This window comes from Saccopteryx leptura, chromosome 5 (assembly GCF_036850995.1).
Source record: "Saccopteryx leptura isolate mSacLep1 chromosome 5, mSacLep1_pri_phased_curated, whole genome shotgun sequence".
NCBI lineage: Eukaryota > Metazoa > Chordata > Mammalia > Chiroptera > Emballonuridae > Saccopteryx > Saccopteryx leptura.
The window spans coordinates 210,142,932-210,163,933 of record NC_089507.1 but is presented as its reverse complement, the minus strand read 5'-3'; the positions used below and the strand labels follow the sequence as shown (position 1 = coordinate 210,163,933).

Here is a 21,002-nt window from a genome sequence, read left to right as displayed (position 1 = left end):
GGGGCGGGCCCGGGGCGGGGAGGGCGGGGCGGGGCGGGGCGAAGGCGGGGACCTGGTGAAGCCGCTATGGCCCAGTTTGAGCCCATGCTCTGGGCGGGCTGGCTGGCTGGGGCAGGAACCCTAAGGAGGGAGGGAAGGAGTGGTGGCCAAGCAAGGGCTCCCCCTGGGGGAGCCGACTGAGCGCAGAGCTGGGACAGCAAGGACAGGGACACATAATTAGATCAGGACACACTGACGCACCTCGATCCACAGTGTCAGACCTTGGGACACAGAGATACCTGGACAGAAAAATACATGCAGATACAAACATACAGTCAGAGACAGACAGATGTGACTACACAGAAAGACACACTCCCACAGGTACACAGACAAACCTGGACATACAGCGACATGGAAACAAAATCCGACGAGGGCGCCCACAGACAAGCAGAGATGCGGACACCCGGAGATAGCGCGCATGCGCACACACCCATGCCGCCATGCAGACGTGCCTACAAAGACAGGCACACCACACCTCTTCCTGGAGCTAACCCAGATCATCTGCCCGTCTCATCCAACCTTCAGTCCATCTATGATCTCTCTATCCCTGCACCCATTTATCTATCTATCATCTATCTATCATCTATCTATCTATCTATCTATCATCTATCTATCTATCTATCTATCTATCTATCATCTATCTATCTATCCACCCACCTACCCACTCATCCACTCACCCCTTCCATTACTCACCCTCCCTGCTCCCCATCTTGCCTCCCTTCCCTTTCCCTCTCTTCCTTGCAGACCCACTGTGTGCCAGTCAGGAACAAAGCCAACTTTCCAGGGACTCAACCTCTGACCCCTCCCTCCCACCATCCTGGCAGCGTGGTCCGCCAGACGCCTATGCTTCTTCCCTACTGTTCGGTCACCAAAGGAGGAATGTACAAGACCGGATGAGTCTTAGAAGAAGTTTATTCGTGCATCTGCACACAGACGGGCTGGGACCCTAGCGGCTTCAGCAGCGAGGGGAGGAGAAGCCTCATCCTATATAGGACTGACTCTGGCTGTATTTCTTGCAACCCGGAGTTGGGGGACTTCTGTTACCTGTAGTGGTGAAACCATGGAGCACGTAGTGACTAATGACCAAGCAACGGAATATCTAGATAAGTGAAAATGGTATGTGTGTGTGTGGGAGGGGCATAACTAACTGGCAGGATGTCCGACGGTCAGGCCAGGTTAGATATTAATCAGGATTGCTCAGGTGGAGAGTTACGGGAACTGCCCTCTGCTGGGTCACATCAAGTTCCACCTGGCTAGCTGAGGCTTTTGTTAGGGGGTCCTTTACGTGACCCTAACACCCACCATGAGTCCTGAGCAAGGAGGGTCCCCCGAGAGACAGGGGCTTGCGGGCCTCCCCCAGTCCCTTTTATGGAATAAGTTCCATAGATATTGATGGGCTTGGGCTCCAGAACTGGCCCTAGTTTCCATTCCTGGGTGACACAGTGCAGGGAACAGACCTGGCGAGAGCTCAGAGGAAAGAGCAGGGTGATGAACACAGTCAGGAAGCCTGGGTTTGAATTCCCACTCTGCCCCTGATCAGCTGTGCGGCCACGGGCAGGCATTTTGGTTCTCCAGGCCTCAGTTTCCCCCTCTGCCAAATGGGGGAAAGAATTTGTTCCTTACAGGTATGGGGTAAGAATCAATCAAAATGACTGAGGCTAGGGCCTGACCTCTAGTGGTGTAGTGGATAAAGCGTCAACGTGGAAGGAATGCTGAGGTCAGAGGTTCGAAATCCTTCACTTGTCTGGTCAAGACACATATGGAAGTTGATGCTTCTTGCTCCTCCTCCCTTTCTCTCTCTCTCTCTCTCTCTCTCTCTCTCTCTCTCTCTCTCTCTCTCCCTTGTCTAAACAATGAATAAATAAATAAATAAAAATTAAAAAATTTTAAAAAATGACTGAGGCTGGGCACCTAGTATAGAGTGAGCACTTGATAACTGGGGGTCCTTGAGTTTTGGAGCAAAAAATGCCCAGTGTCCCAGAATGTGGCCCCAAGGGACAAGGAACTCAAGGAGAAACAAGAGGCCTGGTGTCCATGAGGTTTTGCAGACTGTATGGTCTCCAAGGGTCAGCCCAGCCCTAAATGAAAGGATGGATTTTGCATTTGTTCATTCTTTTCCTTTGAAAATCACATGTTCTTCTCCACTGGGTGCTGATTTTCCTTTAATACGCCCCCCTCCCCGGAGCTCCCTGGGGGACAGGAATACAGTCAGCAGGTTGTTTCTGGTGCAGGCATGGGGTTTGACACGGAGCCCCGGCCTGTCCCTGACTCAGCTGCTGCCTTCTCTTCCTTCCTCCCCCCTTTCCAGAGAACCATGACAACCTGAGTGATGCAGTGTCTTGAGCAACCCCAGGACAGGACCTGCCGGGGTCAGGACTGGCTTCTGAGAAGTGGCAGGCAGAAGCCAGAGCCCAGGCTAGGCCCAAAGACCTGGATTTCAGGCTCGGTGACCCGGGGACCCTTGTCCCACTCTGTGTAAGGGAAGAGGGTTGCAATGGTTAGAGCAGGCAGTACCTGAGGTCATTCTTGGCTGTGTGACCCTGGGCAAATTATGAGACCTCTCTGAGCCTCAGTTTCCTCCACTATAAAGTGGGTATAATAAGATTCCTCGCCTCTGGGACTGAGAGATAATATCTGTTTTCAATGCTGAGCACATGATAAATGCTCAATAAATGGTACCTAACACTTTCTAACAAGGGTGTTAAATGTCAAGACTCCCTGCAAAAGGGAGGCTTCTATGTGTAGGTGAAGCAGGTTGCGAAAAATGTAAAATATTTGAGGAGTGCTCGGAAGAACTCTCTGCCTCCCAAATAAGGCTTCTACCCAGGGACAGGGAGGCCTGGACCCTGTCATTAGAGATATCAGTCCTTCACTTTTGTAAGGATTTCCAGGCCTCAAGGTAGAGACAAAGGTGAAATTTTTTCAGGTTACCCCATTACCAGGCAGATGTCCCATTGAAATCTCACAGTGTAATCTTTGTCATTTGTTAAATAAGGGAACGGGGCTCAGAGGGGGTAAAGTGACTGGCCCAAGGTCACGCAGTCGGGAAGTGGGGCATAGAGTCTAGCCTTGGTTCAAAAGCTTGCACGGACTCTTCCACGCTTCAGGGGTCAGTCTACACTCTGCCACACACACCCCTTCACCCCCCAGAGGTGCCGTTTCAGAGGCCTTCATCATGAGTCCTCCAGCCCTTGGCAAGGGAGGCTCCAGAGACAACGATCTATGTTTCTGACCCACGGTGTCTGGTTCCAGTGGACATTCCATAAATGTTTGTGACATGAGAGAGATACAGGGAGGGAGATGAGTCGGAGAGAGCTGAAGGGAGAATAGAAGGAAGGGAAGGAAAAATGATTAAGGTTCAGAGAGGTTGGGAAAACTGCCTGAGGTCACACAGCATAATTGGGCTCCCAGGCCCTGGCTCAGCTGAGCAGTTCCCCAAGGATGAGGGGCCTGTAGGCAAGAGATGGCTGAGCTGAGGGGAGAGAGAGGTCAGAACATCAGTGGGTGGGACTGTGATAGGGCATCTGAAGATTTTCTACCCACTGGTGACTAACGGCCGATGAGCAGTGTCTGGCATGAGCGTGTCTGAGGGAAGGACCCGGCTCCCCTGAGGTAGGATGGGCTGAGGTAGGCGTGAGAACAGGGGAGTGGAGAGAAGGTCAGGAAGTAGGTGTGACTTTGCACGTCCCTTGAGAGGGAGTGTGGCTGGTGGCCTGTAGGAAGCGGGATCTATGACCTCCAGGTTGTGGGGAGCAGAGAACGGTGCCCTTGATCAGGGTGGCCCTCCCAGTGTGTCCATTCTGCAGGTGGAAAAACTGACTTGCTCATGGTGCCCTCAGCTCCATCGTCAGAAATGCATCTCCCTCCCCAGTGTTTCTGTCCCCTGCACAGGCTCTCAGCTGCCACTCTGCACTGAAGCTCTGTAAGCTGTGAGCTCTGCAGTTCACCCCACTGAGGCGTCAGTTTCTTTTTTTGCAGAAGCCCAATCACAGCCCAGGCTGGTGGAAAGAGGAGGAGCCTTCGGACACATGGTCTGAGCTTGCCCCGCCCCTACTGAGACCCTGCAGAGAAAGTTAGGGCTCCTGGGCGTGGCTTCCGAGGTGCTGCAGGTCTGGCCCAACTCACCTCCTATCGCACCTCCCACGTTTGTCCCCTGTGGTCTGCAGACACTCTCCTAGCCCCCAAATGCAGGCTGCAATTTTATCCACCTTCAGGAGTTTCCTCAAGCTGTGGCCCCTACCTGGGATGTCCACCCCTCTTCACCCAGCAGAATTTCACTGGGGCTTTAAGCCCCACCCAAAAGGCACCTCCTCCTGGAGCCCACCTAGGGCAAGCACCATGGGACACTGTCAAAATCTGCTTGTCTGAGAACCAGGGTGTGTGCTTCAGTGGCTGCTCAATAAATGTTTGTTGAGTGAATAATAGAAAAAGAGAGAGGAGAGAGAGGTCTAATCCTGAGCCAACCTCTGGGGATTAGCCCGGCTAATTGAGAGCCTTGGCTATCAATTTGTGGTGCCATTGGCCTGGGGCAGGACCAGGAGCCAAGGTGTGGTGCTGGGGCCTCTCACAAGCCTTGTTTCCTCCATCAACAAGGTCTGAGGCGGCTTACTCTCCAGTCACACCTTTGACAACCCCAGGAGTAGGAAGACCCTCTGCTGAGCCTCAGAGACCTGGGCAAACAGTTTTCCCTAGGCCGCTCAGCAAGTCAGGGCAGAGCTGGGTGCTCCAAACTCTCTAGAAAAGTAAATACTGGCCCTATATATACGGCTGTCCTCCATTTCTAAATGTAGAAGGCTGCTCTTATTTAATTTGCAAATGGGAATTGCATTGTACCGGGCAGTGGGATGGAACACGAGGCTTGCGTGGTGTCCTCGGCGGTGAGTTGGTGGTGTATGGGCTGCCACGGAGTCCAATGGCTCGAGGTTCCAACTCTGGATCCCCTCTTATTGGCTGTGTGGACTCAAAGTCTCCAAAAGGAAGCTCCTTGCAAAGAGAATAAGTTGATTCCATTATTGTTGTCACTATTAAGTGCTTCCATTTCTTTTTTTATTTTTTTGTATTTTTCTGAATTTGGAAATGGGGAGGTAGTCAGACAAACTCCCTCACGCGCCCGACCGGGATCCACCCAGGATCCGACCGGGCACACCAGGGAGCGATGCTCTGCCCATCTGGGGCATTGCTCTGCCACAATGAGTGCCATTCTAGCACCTGAGGCAGAGGCCACAGAGCCATCCTCAGCACCCGGGCAAACTTGCTCCAATGGAGCCTCGGCTACGGGAGGGGAAGAGAGAGACAGAGAGGAAGGGGGGGGGGGTGGAGAAGCAGATGGGCGCTTCTCCTGTGTGCCCTGGCCAGGAATCGAACCCAGGACTCCTGCATGCTAGGCCGACACTCTACCACTGAGCCAATCGGCCAGGGCCAAGTGCTTCCATTTCTTAAGTGTCCAGACTTAACTCCCCAGGGAATGGGTAGTTTAGGATTTTTGGAGAGCAGAGTTCTGACTGTTTCAGGCAGTGAAATTTGCTTTACTCATAGATAAAGCTGCTTCAGACCCTTACTCACAACCAATTGTTACTAACTTGGCGTACAATATTAATCAAGATGTAACATCCTAACCTCTCGAGAGACGGCAGACACCGTTGCCTCCATTCTCGTTGAAAACATCATCCCGCGGTTTGGACTGTGGACTACCATCCAGTCAGACAACGGCCCGGCCTTCACTGCCCAAATAGCCCAGCAGGTTGCCACCTCTCTTAACATTACCCGGAGACTCCACATACCCTATCACCCTCAATCGTTGGGTGAGGTGGAGAGGGCCCATGGCATCCTGAAGAGTCAGCTAAATAAACTTTCCATCGAGACCAGACTCTCCTGGCCAAACCTCCTCCCCCTGGCACTCACCAGAATCAGAGCAACTTCTCCCGCCCGGGGGTGGGGGGTGGAAGGGTGGGGGTGGGTTGATATGTCATGGTAAAATTTCATTGGTTGACAGATTTTTTCAAAATGCTCCTGGGCCCTTTCTTTTGGCGGTCATGGGTGTGGGTAATTTCGGCCAAAAGTCCCTGGACCCGGTTCCTCCTGTGACCTCCCCCCATTGCCACCGACCTCACAGTCACCACTGTCAGACTTCTAACATCAGAGATGAGTTTGGCCTGGCGTTCAACTTCAGATGAATAAAACCATTCAGTGTGTACCTGTGTCTGGCATCTTTTGCTTAATGTGTTTGTGAGATTGAAGTAATTGTTGCACTTTTATTAAACTATGTGCTTTCCCCTTCTGATATTTCTTCTTCTGATACTGTTACTTCGAATGATTATACCTGTACCGCAATGTAAACATCCATCCTGCTCCTGTCTGACTTTTGGGCCTTGTTCAACTCTGGGGCACTATGAAAAAAAGCTGCTATAAACATTCTTGCACATGTCACAGGGGGACCCACCGACGGGGCATTTCTGTTGGGTGAACATCCACCAGAAGAATTTGCTGCCTCGTGGGAATCAATGAATGTTCTGCCTTGGAAGATACTAAGGATGGTTTTCCACGTCCGCGCCTCTCTCCACCGCACAGGAAAGTCTTCTTGTCTCGTGTCCTCAGTGTACTGTCAGTGTGTGTGTGTGTGTGTGTGTGTGTGTGTGTGTGTGTTGGGGGTGGAGGGGGCTTCTCAGTTTATTCGATCTGGTGAGCAGCCGTGTTAAAACACCATGGTTTTTATTTTCCTTTGGGGGCACCATCTTTAAGAAAAAGAATATGGCCCTGGCCGGTTGGCTCAGCGGTAGAGCATCGGCCTGGCGTGCGGGGGACCCCGGTTCGATTCCCGGCCAGGGCACATAAGAGAAGCGCCCATTTGCTTCTCCACCCCCCACCCCCTCCTTCCTCTCTGTCTCTCTCTTCCCCTCCCACAGCCAAGGCTCCATTGGAGCAAAGATGGCCTGGGCGCTGGGGATGGCTCCTTGGCCTCTGCCCCAGGCGCTAGAGTGGCTCTGGTCTCAACACAGCGACGCCCCGGAGGGGCAGAGCGTCGCCCCCTGGTGGGCGTGCCGGGTGGATCCCGGTCGGGCGCATGCGGGAGTCTGTCTGACTGTCTCTCCCCGTTTGCAGCTTCAGAAAAATACAAAAAAAAAAAAAAAAGAAAGAAAGAAAAAGGAAAAGAATATAAAATTGTGACTATGCAATCGGGTCCGAATCGCTGGAGATCCTCACACTTCGGATTCCTTTCTCCTGAGGTTTCTCAGAAACGCTTCCGTGGAAATGCTTGGCGATAGCAACCTGGCTCTCCCTGCTGGGAACAGTCAGCAGCTGGCTCTGTGCACAGGGGCCCATGGGAGGAGGGGCCCGGCTCCTCAGCTTCCTAGGAAACACCCCTGCCTGGTCCTTACCACCTCTGGCCCCATCCCCCGGCCTTCCCTGGCGGACTCCCCGTCCTTAGGCGCTCCCACATCAGCTTGCTGAAGGGGCTCCTTCGCTGACTTCCTTGTCCAAGCAGACCCTCCAAGTTCATAAATCCACGTCGGGGGACAGTCAACCACAGAGCAGGAGGCTAGGGGCAAATGCTGTGGGCCCAGCCCGCCGGCTTGGTGTCCTGGCTCCACTATTTTCTAGCTGTGGGACCTGGGAGCTGTCATGGAGCCTCTCTGGGCCTCAGTTTCCTCACCAAGGGCGTGGAGAAGGGAATGCCAGCTCCGGCCCCAGCACGAGGTGAGGGCCCAGCAAGGTAAGGCAGGTGAGGCGTCCAGAGGATGCCGGGCGCCCTGGCTCTCAGGACGGTCGTGTTGGCCGCACTGTCCGGCGCCCCAGGCCCTCCTGGCACGTGTCCCTTTGCACCGGCGACCTCCTGTCTCCATATATTTGCCTATTCTGGACATTTCGTATGAATGGAGGTATACAAGATGCGGTCTTTGGTGACTGGCTTCTCTCACGGAGTGTGATGTTTCCAGGTTCGTCCATGTTGTAGCCTGTGTTGGTACTCCACTCACTTTCATTGCTGGATAATATTTCATGTTATAGATATAACTACATTTTATTTAAACATTCATCAGTTGATGGACTTTGGGGTTGTTTCCACTTTTTGGCTGTTATGAGCAATGCTGCTATGAACATTCATGTACAACTTTTTTGCATGGTCACATGGTCATCTTCTCCTGGGTGTAATACTTGTAAGACCGGTGGCGGAGGCCAGGCAGGTTCACATTGGATTTGGGCGGACGGCAGAGGAACTGTGGAGCCAGAAAGCGTAGGGATAGGGAACACCGCCCCTCAAGGTGGTGGTGGTGGCGGTGGCTGAGGGAGTCAGGGAACCGCACCCCCGTGGTGGGGGGCGGGGAGGCGATCGGGGACAATCGCTACAGAGGGAGAGAGAAAACACCCCTAGCTTTCCTTTTTTTTTTTTTTTTTTACAGAGACAGAGAGAGTCAGAGAGAGGGACAGACAGAAATGGAGAGAGATGAGATGCAGTCATCAGTTTTTCATTGCAACACTTCAGTTCAGGGGTCCCCAAACTACGGCCCGCGGGCCACATGCAGCCCCCTAAGGCCATTTATCCGGCCCCTGCCGCACTTCTGGAAGGGGCACCTCTTTCATTGGTGGTCAGTGAGAGGAGCATAGTTCCCATTTAAATCAACAAACTGTATTTGTTCCTGTTTTGAATTTTTTTTTTTTTTTTTTTTGCATTTTTCTGAAGCTGGAAACAGGGAGAGACAGTCAGACAGACTCCCGCATGCGCCCGACCAGGATCCACCCGGCACGCCCACCATGGGGTGACGCTCTGCCCACCAGGGGGCGATGCTCTGCCCATCCTGGGCGTCGCCATGTTGCGACCAGAGCCACTCTAGCGCCTGAGGCAGAGGCCACAGAGCCATCCCCAGCGCCCGGGCCATCTTTGCTCCAATGGAGCCTTGGCTGCGGGAGGGGAAGAGAGAGACAGGGAGGAAGGCGCGGCGGAGGGGTGGAGAAGCAAATGGGCGCTTCTCCTGTGTGCCCTGGCCGGGAATTGAACCCGGGTCCTCCGCACGCTAGGCCGACGCTCTACCGCTGAGCCAACCGGCCAGGGCCCGTTTTGGTTTTTTTACTTTAAAATAAGATATGTGCGGTGTGCATAGGGATTTGTTCATAGTTTTTTTAATAGTCTGGCCCTCCAATGGTCTGAGGGACAGTGAACTGGCCCCCTGTGTAAAAAGTTTGGAGACCCCTGCTTTAGTTGTTCATTGATTGCTTTCTCATATGTGCCTTGACCATGGGGCTACAGCAGATGAAGTAACCCCTTGCTCGAGCCGGCGACCTTGGGTCTAAGCTGGTGAGCTTTTTGCTCAAACCAGATGAGCCCTCACTCAAGCTGGTGACCTCGGGGTCTTGAAAAAGGGTCCTCCACATCCCAGTCAGACGCTCTATCCACTGCACCACCGCCTGGTCAGGCACCCCTAGCTTTTCCTAGAGACACACTCGTGTCTTTCTTTCACGTGCTCACACACTAATCATGCAAAGTGCTTGCAGCCAGGAAACCAGTGAGTAAGCCTAACACAGCTGTGTATCCTTAAGAGTGGAATTGCTGGGTCACGTGATAACTATGTTAATGAGCCCAGCCTTCCAGCTCTGGCTTTCCCAGACCCCTGCAGTACTGACGCTGACAGGGAAACACTTGCCATTTCCATTGTCCAGGGTCCGAGGTCCAAGTCCTTCCTTCCGCTTTCCAGGCCTTTCTGTGGGACGCCATGGGAGAGAGCCAACTGGATTCTAATTCCTGCTCTGCCATCAACTTGCTGGGTGACGTCGAGTGAGCCGTGCAACATCTCTGAACTTCGGTTTCCCCTTTGGAAAGCGAGACGATCATCCCTACGGCCTGTTCTGAGGATCAGCTGGGAGCACGAAACCCAGCTTTACGTTCATCTGTTCAGCATATTCACTGCTGACTGATGCGCCACGCACTGTTCACAGCCAGTGAGACCCGAGTCTGGCCCTTACAGCCTTGTGTTTACATGCGCAGCGTCCTGTTTAGACTTCACCCATCCCTGGAGGCATAACCCCACTGGTGTCCCCTCTCGTGGAAGGAGAAATGGAGAGAACTCTGGAGCTGAGTCCACCTTCTTTGTGGCCCCTTTGGACTTAATTTTAGAAGCTTCGGGTACAGAATTTTATTGAAACTTTATTGAAGTAGAATATTCATACAAAAATAAGACATATATATATTGCAAATTTTTATAGGCTGAATGTGCCAGTCTACCCAGCATCCAGAGGAAGAAAATTAAAACCATTCCAGTCCGATCTATCCCGCCCTCCAGGGAAAAGTCCTGACTTCTGACACACAGATGAGATATGCCTGTTCGTGAACTTCGGGTGAGTAGCACTGTGTTGACAACAGTCTTTTGTGTCACCTCCCTTTGCTTAATTTTCAATCTGTGAGATGCATCGTGTTGCTTGTCTTTATAGATCCTGTGTTCTCAAGGCTGGGCGCACCACTTTTTGGGGGGTTTCTTTTTTTTCCATTGCTTGTGCTTTTAAAGGGACCCTTTGGACTTCGGCTCCTGAAAGAGAACATGGTTTCCCCGGTGTGTGTTTTGGTGTCTGTGCCCAGGCCTATGGCGGAGGGCACCGGGGAGGCCAGGAGAGTGAGCTGACCCGGCTTGGCCTCACGTTGCACGTGCTTCCCTGCCTGGCCCTCCCCCCTCAGCTCCTCCTCCTTAGATCCTATCAACATTCTGTTCTTCTGGGCTTAGCTGGAGGCCGAGGGATGAGCTGACCGGCATCCTAGGCAAGCAAGAGCAGCTGCAGCGCAGAGGAACCTGAAGGGTGGGGAGCTGGCCCCAATCAAACCTCCCCACTCCACGGCGGTCGTCAGGGCTTGTGTGGAGGCCTTTGCCCCGTGCATCCTGGGACAGATTGGGTGGAAATCGGGCCTCCTCTGGGCTAGGCTGTGCTCTGATGCAGGCAGGCAGGCAGGCGGGCTGCCTGGATTCAAGTCCCAGCTCTGCAGTGATCCCTGTAAAATGAGGGAAACAAGCTGAGAAGGTTGAGGAGTAAATAACAAAGCACATAAAGGTTTCTGACCTGGAGTGAAGTCGGCTATTAGGGTTGCAGTGTGCCAGGAGCAACTCAGTATTTTATATGCACTGTTTTCACTGAACTTACACATTGGTCCTGAGAGTAGACATTGTATCATCTGTTAGGAAAACAGCTGTGTTAGGCTTGCTGGCTGGTTTCCCGGCTGCAAGCAGGTTGCAGAATCAGTGTGTGTGCACGTGACACAAAGCCACATGGTGTCTCTGTGAAAAGCAATGGGTGCTTTCCCTCCGTGGCAGTTCTCCCAGATTGCTCCCCCACCACTGCGAGGTGTGGATCCCTGATTCCCTTAGCCACCACCAGTCACCACGACACCAGGGGCGGTGTTCCTGATCCCAGCCCTCCCCTGCGGAAAGTGTTTTTCTTTGCTTATTTGCTCATCTGACTCTGTGAGCCTCTGATAAATGGGGATGGCCCAGCGCTTTCTGGCTCCACTGTTCCTCTACCATCTGCCTGAATCCACTGTGAATCTGCCTGAATCCACTGTGAATCTGCCTGACCGTGGCCACAAGCATTACATCATCCTCACTCAACAGATAAGGATGTGGAGGCACAGAGAGGTTGAGAAACAGCCTGAAGCCACACTGTGAATCCGTGGCAGAGCCAGGCTTTGATCCTGGGTCAGTGTGACTCCATAGCCCGGGCCCCTGACAGCAGAGCTGAGAGCCGAGGGTGAACAGGGAGCCAGACTGTGTAAAGCCTTGAACGCCGGACAAGTTTAGACCTGGCAGGTCCTGGTAAGAATGAGGTCACCCACCCACCCACCCTCCTCAAAAGCCTGACAAGAAAACCAGACTAGACCTTGTTTGAATGTGAAAAATAAACTTTTATTTCAGTGTTTGCTCCCTGTAGTTCAAAAGTGTATCTACTGCCTGCTTGGAACCCAAAAGCATCTATAAAACTGTAGAGACATAGCAGTATTTATATAGAACATACATCCATTGGCTCATTTTGTGATGCTTTTCTGTGCAATGCAGCAAGTTCTAAGTGCATCAGCGTGACTGTCCCCAGGGTCCCCTCTGGGCTTTGGGGGGCCCTGGAGGCTATGACTGCACTGCAGTCAGGGAGTGCTCCCTTCCTCCCTCACCCAGCCTCAGGGAAGCCAGGTCGCAGGAGAGTGTGGGTGGTGAAGTCCGAGATGACAACCGCGGGCTCCCCGCGCTGTCTTTCAGAGCCCTGGTCCTGCAAAGAGGGGCCGGCCGAGCGGCTGCATCAGCAGCTGAGGCTCTTGCGAAGCCCAGGCATTGCAGGGGGAAGGCTCATGGGTAGGACAGGGGCCTCCGGGCCCTTTTCCCATAGAATTTGGGTCTGACGGGAGGTGCCTGGTGTAGGTGTGAGACCTGGGTAGGGCTGGGTGCAGAACGGCGGTCCTGGTCATGGTTCCACTCATAGAAACGCCCTGTGCAGGTGGCCTAAGGCTCTGTGCAGCCCAGGGTAGGACTTGCTGTCATTGGCAAGGCTGGGTCAGGGCATCGGAGTGCAGAGCTCAGAGGGTCTTGGAGATCAGTTGGTTCAGTCATTCCACTGACCGGTGGGGACGCCCGGCCCAGGGAGGAGAAGCCAGCGGCTGGCCGGGTTTGGATTGACCCTCTCTCATCCTTTCCCACTTTCTCACCCCAATGGGCTCCTCTTGGATCAGGTCCCCAATGGCCCCACCTGGCATTCTCAGGTCAGGGCTGGTGTCACAGACCGAGCACCGGACTCGGAGTCAGAGGCCTGGACTCTGTTCCCATGCCTTCACAGTGCCCAAGCTTTCAAATAGCCACAGGCCCTCCTGTGCAGAATTGGCCACCCCTGTGTCTGAGGCTCAGTCTCCTCACTGAGAAAGCAGCTCCCACTCTGCAATTTCCTGTGGCAATTATATGGGTTGGCAGCTCTGTGAGCACCAGCAAGGAGAGGAAGCACCTGGCACATAGTAGGTGCTTCACATTAGTGAGGAGGGTGGGACTGTGGGCCAGAGCTATTGGGATGTGGGAGGAGCTTAAGCCTAAGAACCCAACTGGGACCCTACGCCTGGGACCCCCCCCCCCAGCCCCACCAGTGCTGGCTATCCCGAGGGCTCCTGGGGCAGGACATAGTCCAGGAGGGGACAGGACACACAAGGATATTGAGTTCCTTGATCGGGCCAATGGGCAAACTTTTTTCTGTTCCAAGGGCTATGAATAGATCAGACAATACGGTGGGTGATCGGTGATCGGTTGCTTTCCAAGTGGCATCTGGGCTGGAGAGGGAGACCTGAGTCCCTTCTCCCCCATCCCCAGCCCAGTGCACCGGGGTCAGGGCGCCCCCTGCCGAGGCACGGGACATTGCTCACAAGTAGGGGGGTGGAGGACCAGGCTCAGGGGACAAGATGGGCCAGAAGTACATTCTATTCTAAACAGCACCCCCCCCCCCCCCGCGCCCAGGCAGCGCACACCTGCCCTGGGGTTTGAGGTCACGAAGGGGCTACTTTTCCTCATTAGCTTGGGATAAATATTGGGGGACAAGGTGAGGGCTCTTGGCTGGCTGAGGAGGGGCATGGCTCAGGAGCCCCTTAGGGGGGGGCCGATGATGATGTTCCGGTAACCCTTCACGGCCTTGAGCTTGTTACTCTCGAAGTTGACCACCAGCTGGTGGCGGCCCACGTGCAGAGGCAGCAGGTCTACCCTGACTGTGGCCTTCTTCCCCGCCTCCACAGGGTCCGGGCTGTGGAGAGAGAGGAGGGGTTAAGGACACACCCAGGCCTGGTCCCCATAATGTGGTCAGGCCAGGATGACACCCGACTACTCAGAACTTGGCACAGAGCCTCTGAACCCATGAATGTACCGCTTAATGCGGAAAATCACGACAGTAATAACTGGACCCACTCACTGCTCTCTGAGGGCCTGGGCAATCTTTCCTGCTTATATGGCAGGGCCTGTGTGTGTGTGTGTGTGTGTGTGTGTGTGTGTGTATACACTCAATGCACACATGGGAGTGGACGGTGTGCCTGGGGTAAGAGGTCAGAGTGTGTGTGATCGGGTGACATCGGTGAAAATGCATTGAACCGTACATGCGTGATTTGTGTTTTTTAGTGTATGTTGGTTACATTACAAGAATAAAGTAGAAAAGAAGAAGTGTACATAGATTTGTTCCTAGGACCCACGTAGGGACATTCAGGGTGTAGATGCTTGTGTTAGGTCAGGGCCTGTGCGTTGGGGGACAGGTGCTGCGTGGTGGAATGTGTAATTGTTCAGGTTTGTAAAGACACCAGGTGGTGTGGGTGTTAGAGGGGGAGCAGGTGGGAACTCGGCCCTGAGGTATTTAGGAGGGGACACGGGTGTATTAGCAGCCATGTGGGAGATGAGAGGACAGGTTATGGGCCAGAGTTTGGTGGCCTCCATCAGCCTCTGCTCTCTGCTCCCAGGTCCCCAGGCTGGAGCGACCCACACTTACAGCTCCACGGTCTTCTGACCCTTGGTCAGGCCAGCGCCCTCCACAGTGAAGGTGCAGGCTTCGAGGGCCACAGCGAGTGGGTTCCGCAGGGACACCTCGGCCACCAGCTTGCGGTTCTGCTTGGGCTCTCCCAGCACCTGGGACAGGGCACAGCACAGATGTAAGGGGCGGCACTGAGGGAGGGCGCCCAGAGCCCCTCGAGGGCAGGTGTGGTCCCAGCTGGGCCACCGCTGTATTTGCTACAGTTTGGTCCAATATTTGCTGAGCAAAGCTATGGCCACTCTCACTTCCTGCCTCTGTGCCTCAGTTTCCTCATCTGCAAAACACGGGTGATGATACCGGCCCAGGCCTCCTTCATGGACCTGCAGGGAGGCTCCATGCTACCCAGAGGGGGCATAGCAGCTCCTCTGTTCTAGGGTCTGAAGCCAGCTGATCTCTGCCTCTTCCTCACTGTGTGATGGCCGCAGACGTCACTACCCTCTCTGAGCCTTGGTTTCTTCATGGCAGGGAAATGCCTGGCTGCAGGGTTCTCATAAGCATTACTGAGCTAATAACGTGCACACTCCTAGCTACTCGGACACAGTGCTCCCTCCCTCCCCCCCCAACCTTTATCTGTTGCTGCTGCGCTTGGGGGTTTAGGGCTGTGGCTCCTTGAAGGGAATCACCATGATGCCCATGTGGACGGTGACAATGGTCAGCTTTTATTGAACCCTTATAATGCGATGGATGCAGTTCTACATGTTTGTGGATGCACATTTAACCCTTATGACACCGTCTTACATATGATTAAACTGAGGCAAAGAGGGGCAAAGTCACATGCTTAGGGCCACCCAGCCAGAGCCAGGCAGTCAGATGCCAAGGTCTGTGCCCTCAACTCCTCCGCCCTCCGGTCCCACTGGGGCCCCAGGCACTGGGGATCTAGTTTTAGGAGTTTAGCTCTGAAGAATCCGTGATTCTGAGATCCCTAAGTTCCGTGACCTTCCCACTCTGAGCTCTAGGAGTCATTTCTAGAAGCTACAGAGTTCCAAATCTTGTGACTTCACAAAGCTTTTATTTGATGAAGCCGGAATTTGAGGATCCCTGAGGTGTCAAAGATTTGAGGGTGCAGGGACACAGGTGCAGGAGGCCAGCCCACTCCCGCCCTGGGCAAGCCCTGTGCCCTGCCCCACCCATGCCCAGCGCGTCCCTTACCCGGATCTTGATTTCTGGATTCTCCAGATAGATGTCCCTCTCGGCCAGCAGGTAGCTGTTGGCAGCGGGCTCGATGAGGAGGCCCCGCACCTTGATGAGGTTCGACTCGGTCAGGTTGTCACAGTACTTCTCATAGAGGATGTTGAAGGGGACGCTCTTCTCTGCGGGGTGGGGGGGGCACGTTCAGGGACTGAGACCCAGCCCCCGCCTCTCCCCTTGCATTCCAGAGGGGCGAGGAATGTGTCCACGCTCACCTGGTTGGTGAATGGCAGGGCGCATTCCGGGCCTTTCCCCCACCTGCCCTGGCGCTGGGCTGCCAGGGAGGAGCTGGGCAGGGGAAAGCCCGACAGGCCTGGGTTCAAATCCTGTCTCCACCCTTTGTTCATGCTGATGCTGGGCAAGTCACTCCACCGTTCAGGACCTCACTTTCCCCCCACGAGGTTGGCAAGAGTGTGTGCCTTTTATAGATGAGGAAATACTTCTCAGATCAGGAGACCCAGCCCTGCTTGGCCACTGACTGGCTGCATGAGCCTGAGAGTATGACCACCCAGCCCTGTTCTTCCTGTTTCCCCAGACAACCAGCACCCTTAGCTCTGGCAGAGGTAAGACCAGAGGTCATTGCAGAGCAGAAGCCTCACAGTGGTGGGGGGAGGGGTAAGAAAAAAGGCAGCAGGATCAGCCCCTCCCACTGCAGAGAAAGGAAGTGTGAGTTTAGTGCATTTTTCTGACAAGAACACTGAGGCCTGGAGGCACCAGGGGGTCTGCCTGTAGGAGGCAGGAAGGAGCAATGAAAAGAACACAGGACTGAGACTCTGCTGGCCTGAGCCAGGCCCAGCTTGTCCCCTCGGTCACAGAGAAACTTGGCAGATCCTTGTGTCCCTCAGACTCCACTGTCAAACTGGAGGGTGGAGGGACAGTCCTTGGGCCCCCTACAGCCCTATCAACCTCTCGTCATGTCCCAGGGCCACGACAGAGGACGCTGTTGCCTCTTTTCTGCCATCTGCCCCCCCCCCAGTGACCAGCCATTCACATGATTTTTCACACATCTGAGTGTATCCTAATTATTCACTCTTATTCACTCATTATTTTTCTTTCAAATCCACTCACTTTGTATTTTCTAAACCAAGGAAAAATTTCATCATTATTTGCAACAAACCAGCTTCGTCTGCCATAAATAGATGGTAACTATTAAAGATAAACACAAGCTAAGTCATGCTTATTCAAATCCTGTGAGATGCGGAAGGTTTGCAGTTTGGGACCTGAGCTGACAGTTCACAGGGAAGGTTACTGAGAGCTGGGATGCTGAGACCCTGATCGCCGGCTGGGGGACGCCCCCCGGGAGGTCAGCTGAATGACTGTGAGGCCCGACAGAGCCACTCTGTCACCATGAGTCAAGGTCCGGGCTTGGCAGGCCCCCTGATGCCCCACCTACCACCCTTTGGGAAATGCTGCCTTGGGGTGCCCGGCCCTCTAGCCATTCACTCCCAGGATGGATCTGCCCGGCCTCTGATTGGATGATTACGTGGGCTGGGGGGGGGGGGCAAACCAAAGTCCTTCCAAATAGGACAAAAAGGAGTGAGAATTCCTGTGGAGCGAGTGGAAAGTCTGACCAGCTCACAGGAAAGAAAGAAAATATTGTCCCCCAGGAGCACGGAGGACATGGCTCCAACTATTGACTTTTCCGGAGGCTGAACCAGGGTGGGGCAGGACTTTTGAGAATTGCTTTCTGGTGGGACCACGGCCTGGCCTTGGGCCAGGTGCTAGCCGGGGGGAGGAGACGTGTGAGCTCATCTCGGTAATTCCTTAGATGATGTGCCCTGTTCTGGAAGGTGCCGTGGGCAGATGTGATCAGCAAGGCCACACTGGCTGCATTCCCGGTGACCCACCTGGAGGGGGGAGGGAGGGGAGGGAGAAGGGTGAGCAGGAAGGCGGGGAGAGAAGCAGCAGGGCAAGGAGGCAGGGATGGGGTGGGGCGGTGACTGGATTCGGTCCTACTGCCCGCGCCTTGGCTTCCTGGTCGTTCATTAGCACACGGAAACCCCCGTCTCATCATCTCAGAATAACGCGCGACTCGGCCAAAGTGTGAGGTCTTCCAGGGTGAAGTCTGTCGCAGGTTGAGCTTGGCTTTAGGGCACCCTGCCTAGCCCAGCCTTGCAGCCTGAGGTTCACACACAGGACCGCCACCCTCTTTGGCCCTGTCCCTGCAGCCTGTGCCTTTCCTGGGTCAGTGATGTTGCCAGAGGGACCCCTTGTGCGAACACATCGCCAGGATGGGAAGAAACAAGGACAGGCTTGGCTGAGGCTCGGAGGAACAAAGCCCCAGGGGCCCGGTGCTGTCTGGGAGGCAGTGAACACGGCAGAGGCCCAGGAGAAATCAGTGTGGCATCACCGGCCCAGGCTAAAGTTCACTTCATGCCACACATTCCAGGAAGGACACTTCCTCCCTTTGAGGTGGTTCTGAGCCCAAGAAGGAAATGACATGCATGCATTCTAACAAAGGGGTTAGAAGGGCTTTTCAAAGAGGAACCAGCCTGACCAGGCAGTGGCGCAGTGGATAGAGCGTCGGACTGGGATGTGGAGGACCCAGGTTCAAGACCGTGAGGTCGCCAGCTTGAACGTGGGCTCATCTGGTTTGAGCAAGGCTCACCAGCTTGGACCCAAGGTCGCTGGCTCAAGCAAAGGGTTACTCAGTCTGCTGTAGCCCCACGGTCAAGGCACATATGAGTAAGCAATCAATGAACAACTAAAGTGCCATAACAAGAAACTGATGATTGATGCTTCTCATCTCTCTCAATTCCTGTCTGTCTGTCCCTATCTATCCCTCTCTCTGACTCTTTCGCTGTCTCTAAAAAAATAAAAAGAGTAACGCGAGTTTGTACAAATGAGGAACCGGAGGCCTGGGATGGAGATGAGAAATACCCAGCAGCCCACAGCCCGTCTGCAGAATTGCTGGAACCAGAACTGAGATGTCCTGACCACCCCGCACACCTGACGCTTATGGCCTGGATGCCCAGGTCCTTCTCGGCCATCAAGGTTAGCAGGGACTCAGGCACTACTGAGCCCAGCGCTGAGACCACCATCTGGCACAGAAGGTGGTCAGGAAAGGTCCCTGGGACTTGGGGGAGGCACGCCTGTTTGCACTTCTGCTCAGCGAGGAGAGAAAGCCCCTCCATGTCCAGGCGTGGCCACAATCCTCTCAGGGTCTCGGGATGATTTTAAGGAGGATAACCAGGCACGGTGACAGAGATGGGCACCAAAACGGACCAACCGGGTCATCTACTGACCTCATTTCACCCCCAAGCAGGGCAGACCCGGAGCTAAGGAGCGAGGGGAAGGGGCTCTGCCTCACAGGGGGGCCGGCCCAGGCTCTGGGACATTTACAGGGAGACGACCAAGGCTCGGAGGAAACCCATCTCTCCACACAGGAGTAGACAGTCTCCCCTGTCACTGTGACGGCTACACTGTCCAGGATGGCGGATTCTGGCCACATTTCAAGTGCGCAGTAGCCACATGGAGCTAGCCACCACCGCTCTGCCAGCACAGTCACAACAACCCCAGGGTCTCGGAGAGTTCTGTGGGCAGCATTGGTCTAGCCAGGGGTCGGCAAACTCATTAGTCAACAGAGCCAAACGTCAACAGTACAATGATTGAAATGTCTTTTGAGAGCCAAATTTTTTAAACTTAAACTATATAGGTAGGTACATTGTTATTAACTTAATTAGGGTACTCCTAAGCTGGCCTTTGCTAAACAATCAAGGGGCCAAAGAGCCACATGCAGCTTACAAGCCACAGTTTGCCGACCCAGGGTATAGACCCTTTTCTCTTGGAGGCAAAGAACCACCAGAGGGGAGAGGCTCCCACGCTGGGCGTGAGATGGCCAGAGAGAGAGGAATTCGCTGGGAGAGCACTAGGGAATCTGGGGAAGCGGTCAGGAGTCTCAAGAGCATGAGATGGAAGAAAACAGCATATAGTTGCTGAGAGTGCAGGTTTGAGTCTCAGTCCTGTCACATCCTGACTGTGTGGCCTTGGGAAAGTTACTTAACCTCTCTGTGCTCAGTCTTCTCACCTGGAAAATGGGCGAGGCAATAAAAGACTCCAGCTCCCACTTCTGTTATAAGAATTAAATGGGTTGATATCTATAAAGTGCCTAGGACAGGGCCTATGAATAAGGGCGATGCAAGTGTCGCGGAGGTAAATTGTACACACTACGCACTCAGGGAGCGACCTGGCACGTCGATCTGTGATCAATAACTGGTCCAGGAACACAGGGCCTTACCGGAAAAGGGCTCCAGGGAGAGATCGAGCAGCTCCTGGGAGGCACACACGGGTCCTCGGAGCCCGGTGTAGCTGACAGTGCGGGCGCAGAGCAGGAGGCGGCAGGCGTGGTCCTCGGCAGTGTTGTTGGTGATGTGGGCAAAGACTTCAAAGTCACTGCCCATTTTCACGTTCTGGGCCACACGGATCCGCATGGCCACCCCTGTCTGCTCCTTTTGGGTCTGCTCCTTTTGGGTCAGCTTGTTCAGGTGGTTGGCCCTCTGGAAAGCCGCCCTCTCCTGTGGGGACCCTGTGGGAGGAGGCAAGAGAGCTTCATGGCTGGAACCTGTTCCAATGGGGAGGAGGCTGAGTTTGAGCATCCTGGCCTCTCGGAGTCCTGGTGACTCAGAGCAGCCCCAAAGGAACTCCTTCTCTGCATTTCTGTGCCAGGAAGAGACAAGAAGGTGTTCTTCATTTTCCAAAGTGAACTCCTATGCATCCCTCAAGTCCCAGCCCAAGAGGACCCCTTCTCCAGGAAGCCTTCTTAATCACTCCTTCCCCAGGATGAATCTGTCTTCTGGAGTCTCACAGCCACCTATGGCCAGTTACGGTGTTTTAGATCACCAAGTTGTTTCCTGTGTATGTGATTACCCTCTTGAGCTGCTTGAGGACTAAAGCTGTGTTTATGTATCTTTATGTCATACCGAATGCCTCCAATAGCATCTACACAGGGGTTACTTCTCCCAGAATTCCTTTCCCTCCCCCCTCCCTGAGGAGTGCTCCAGCAGGAATGACTGCCCTTCCTTTCTGATCAGTTACCTCTCTCCTATGCTCCTTTTATTTATCCCCCCCCCCCAAGTGTTGTGAAGTACATATCTCTTTCGTCTATCAAACTATCAGCTCTAGACCTTTGAGAGGCCTGGAGAAGCATCTTGTTCTTGTTTTATCCTTTCCACCGAGAGCACGGCCACTTAATAGCCCAACCCCCAGTCAGCCCTGGAAAGTCGGTGGGGGTCAGATTGGGCAGGGGCTGTGGTTTCTTCATCATCTCTGTG

General features: G+C 54.0%; 1 protein-coding gene across 1 annotated transcript in view; it reads right to left on the bottom strand.

Annotated features, from left to right (window-relative positions):
- Window positions 1-12,018: 12,018 nt before the first annotated feature.
- LOC136407159 (protein-glutamine gamma-glutamyltransferase 2-like) overlaps window positions 12,019-21,002 on the bottom strand; it is a 30,725-nt gene continuing 21,741 nt past the window's right edge. Inside the window, exons 10-13 of the mRNA XM_066387837.1 lie at window positions 19,970-20,257; window positions 15,694-15,854; window positions 14,503-14,639; window positions 12,019-13,773 (exon numbers count right to left, since the gene is read on the bottom strand). Of these exons, the coding sequence (XP_066243934.1) occupies window positions 13,611-13,773; window positions 14,503-14,639; window positions 15,694-15,854; window positions 19,970-20,257 (749 nt within the window). The 3' untranslated portion in view covers window positions 12,019-13,610. The remainder of the gene's footprint in view (window positions 13,774-14,502; window positions 14,640-15,693; window positions 15,855-19,969; window positions 20,258-21,002) is intronic.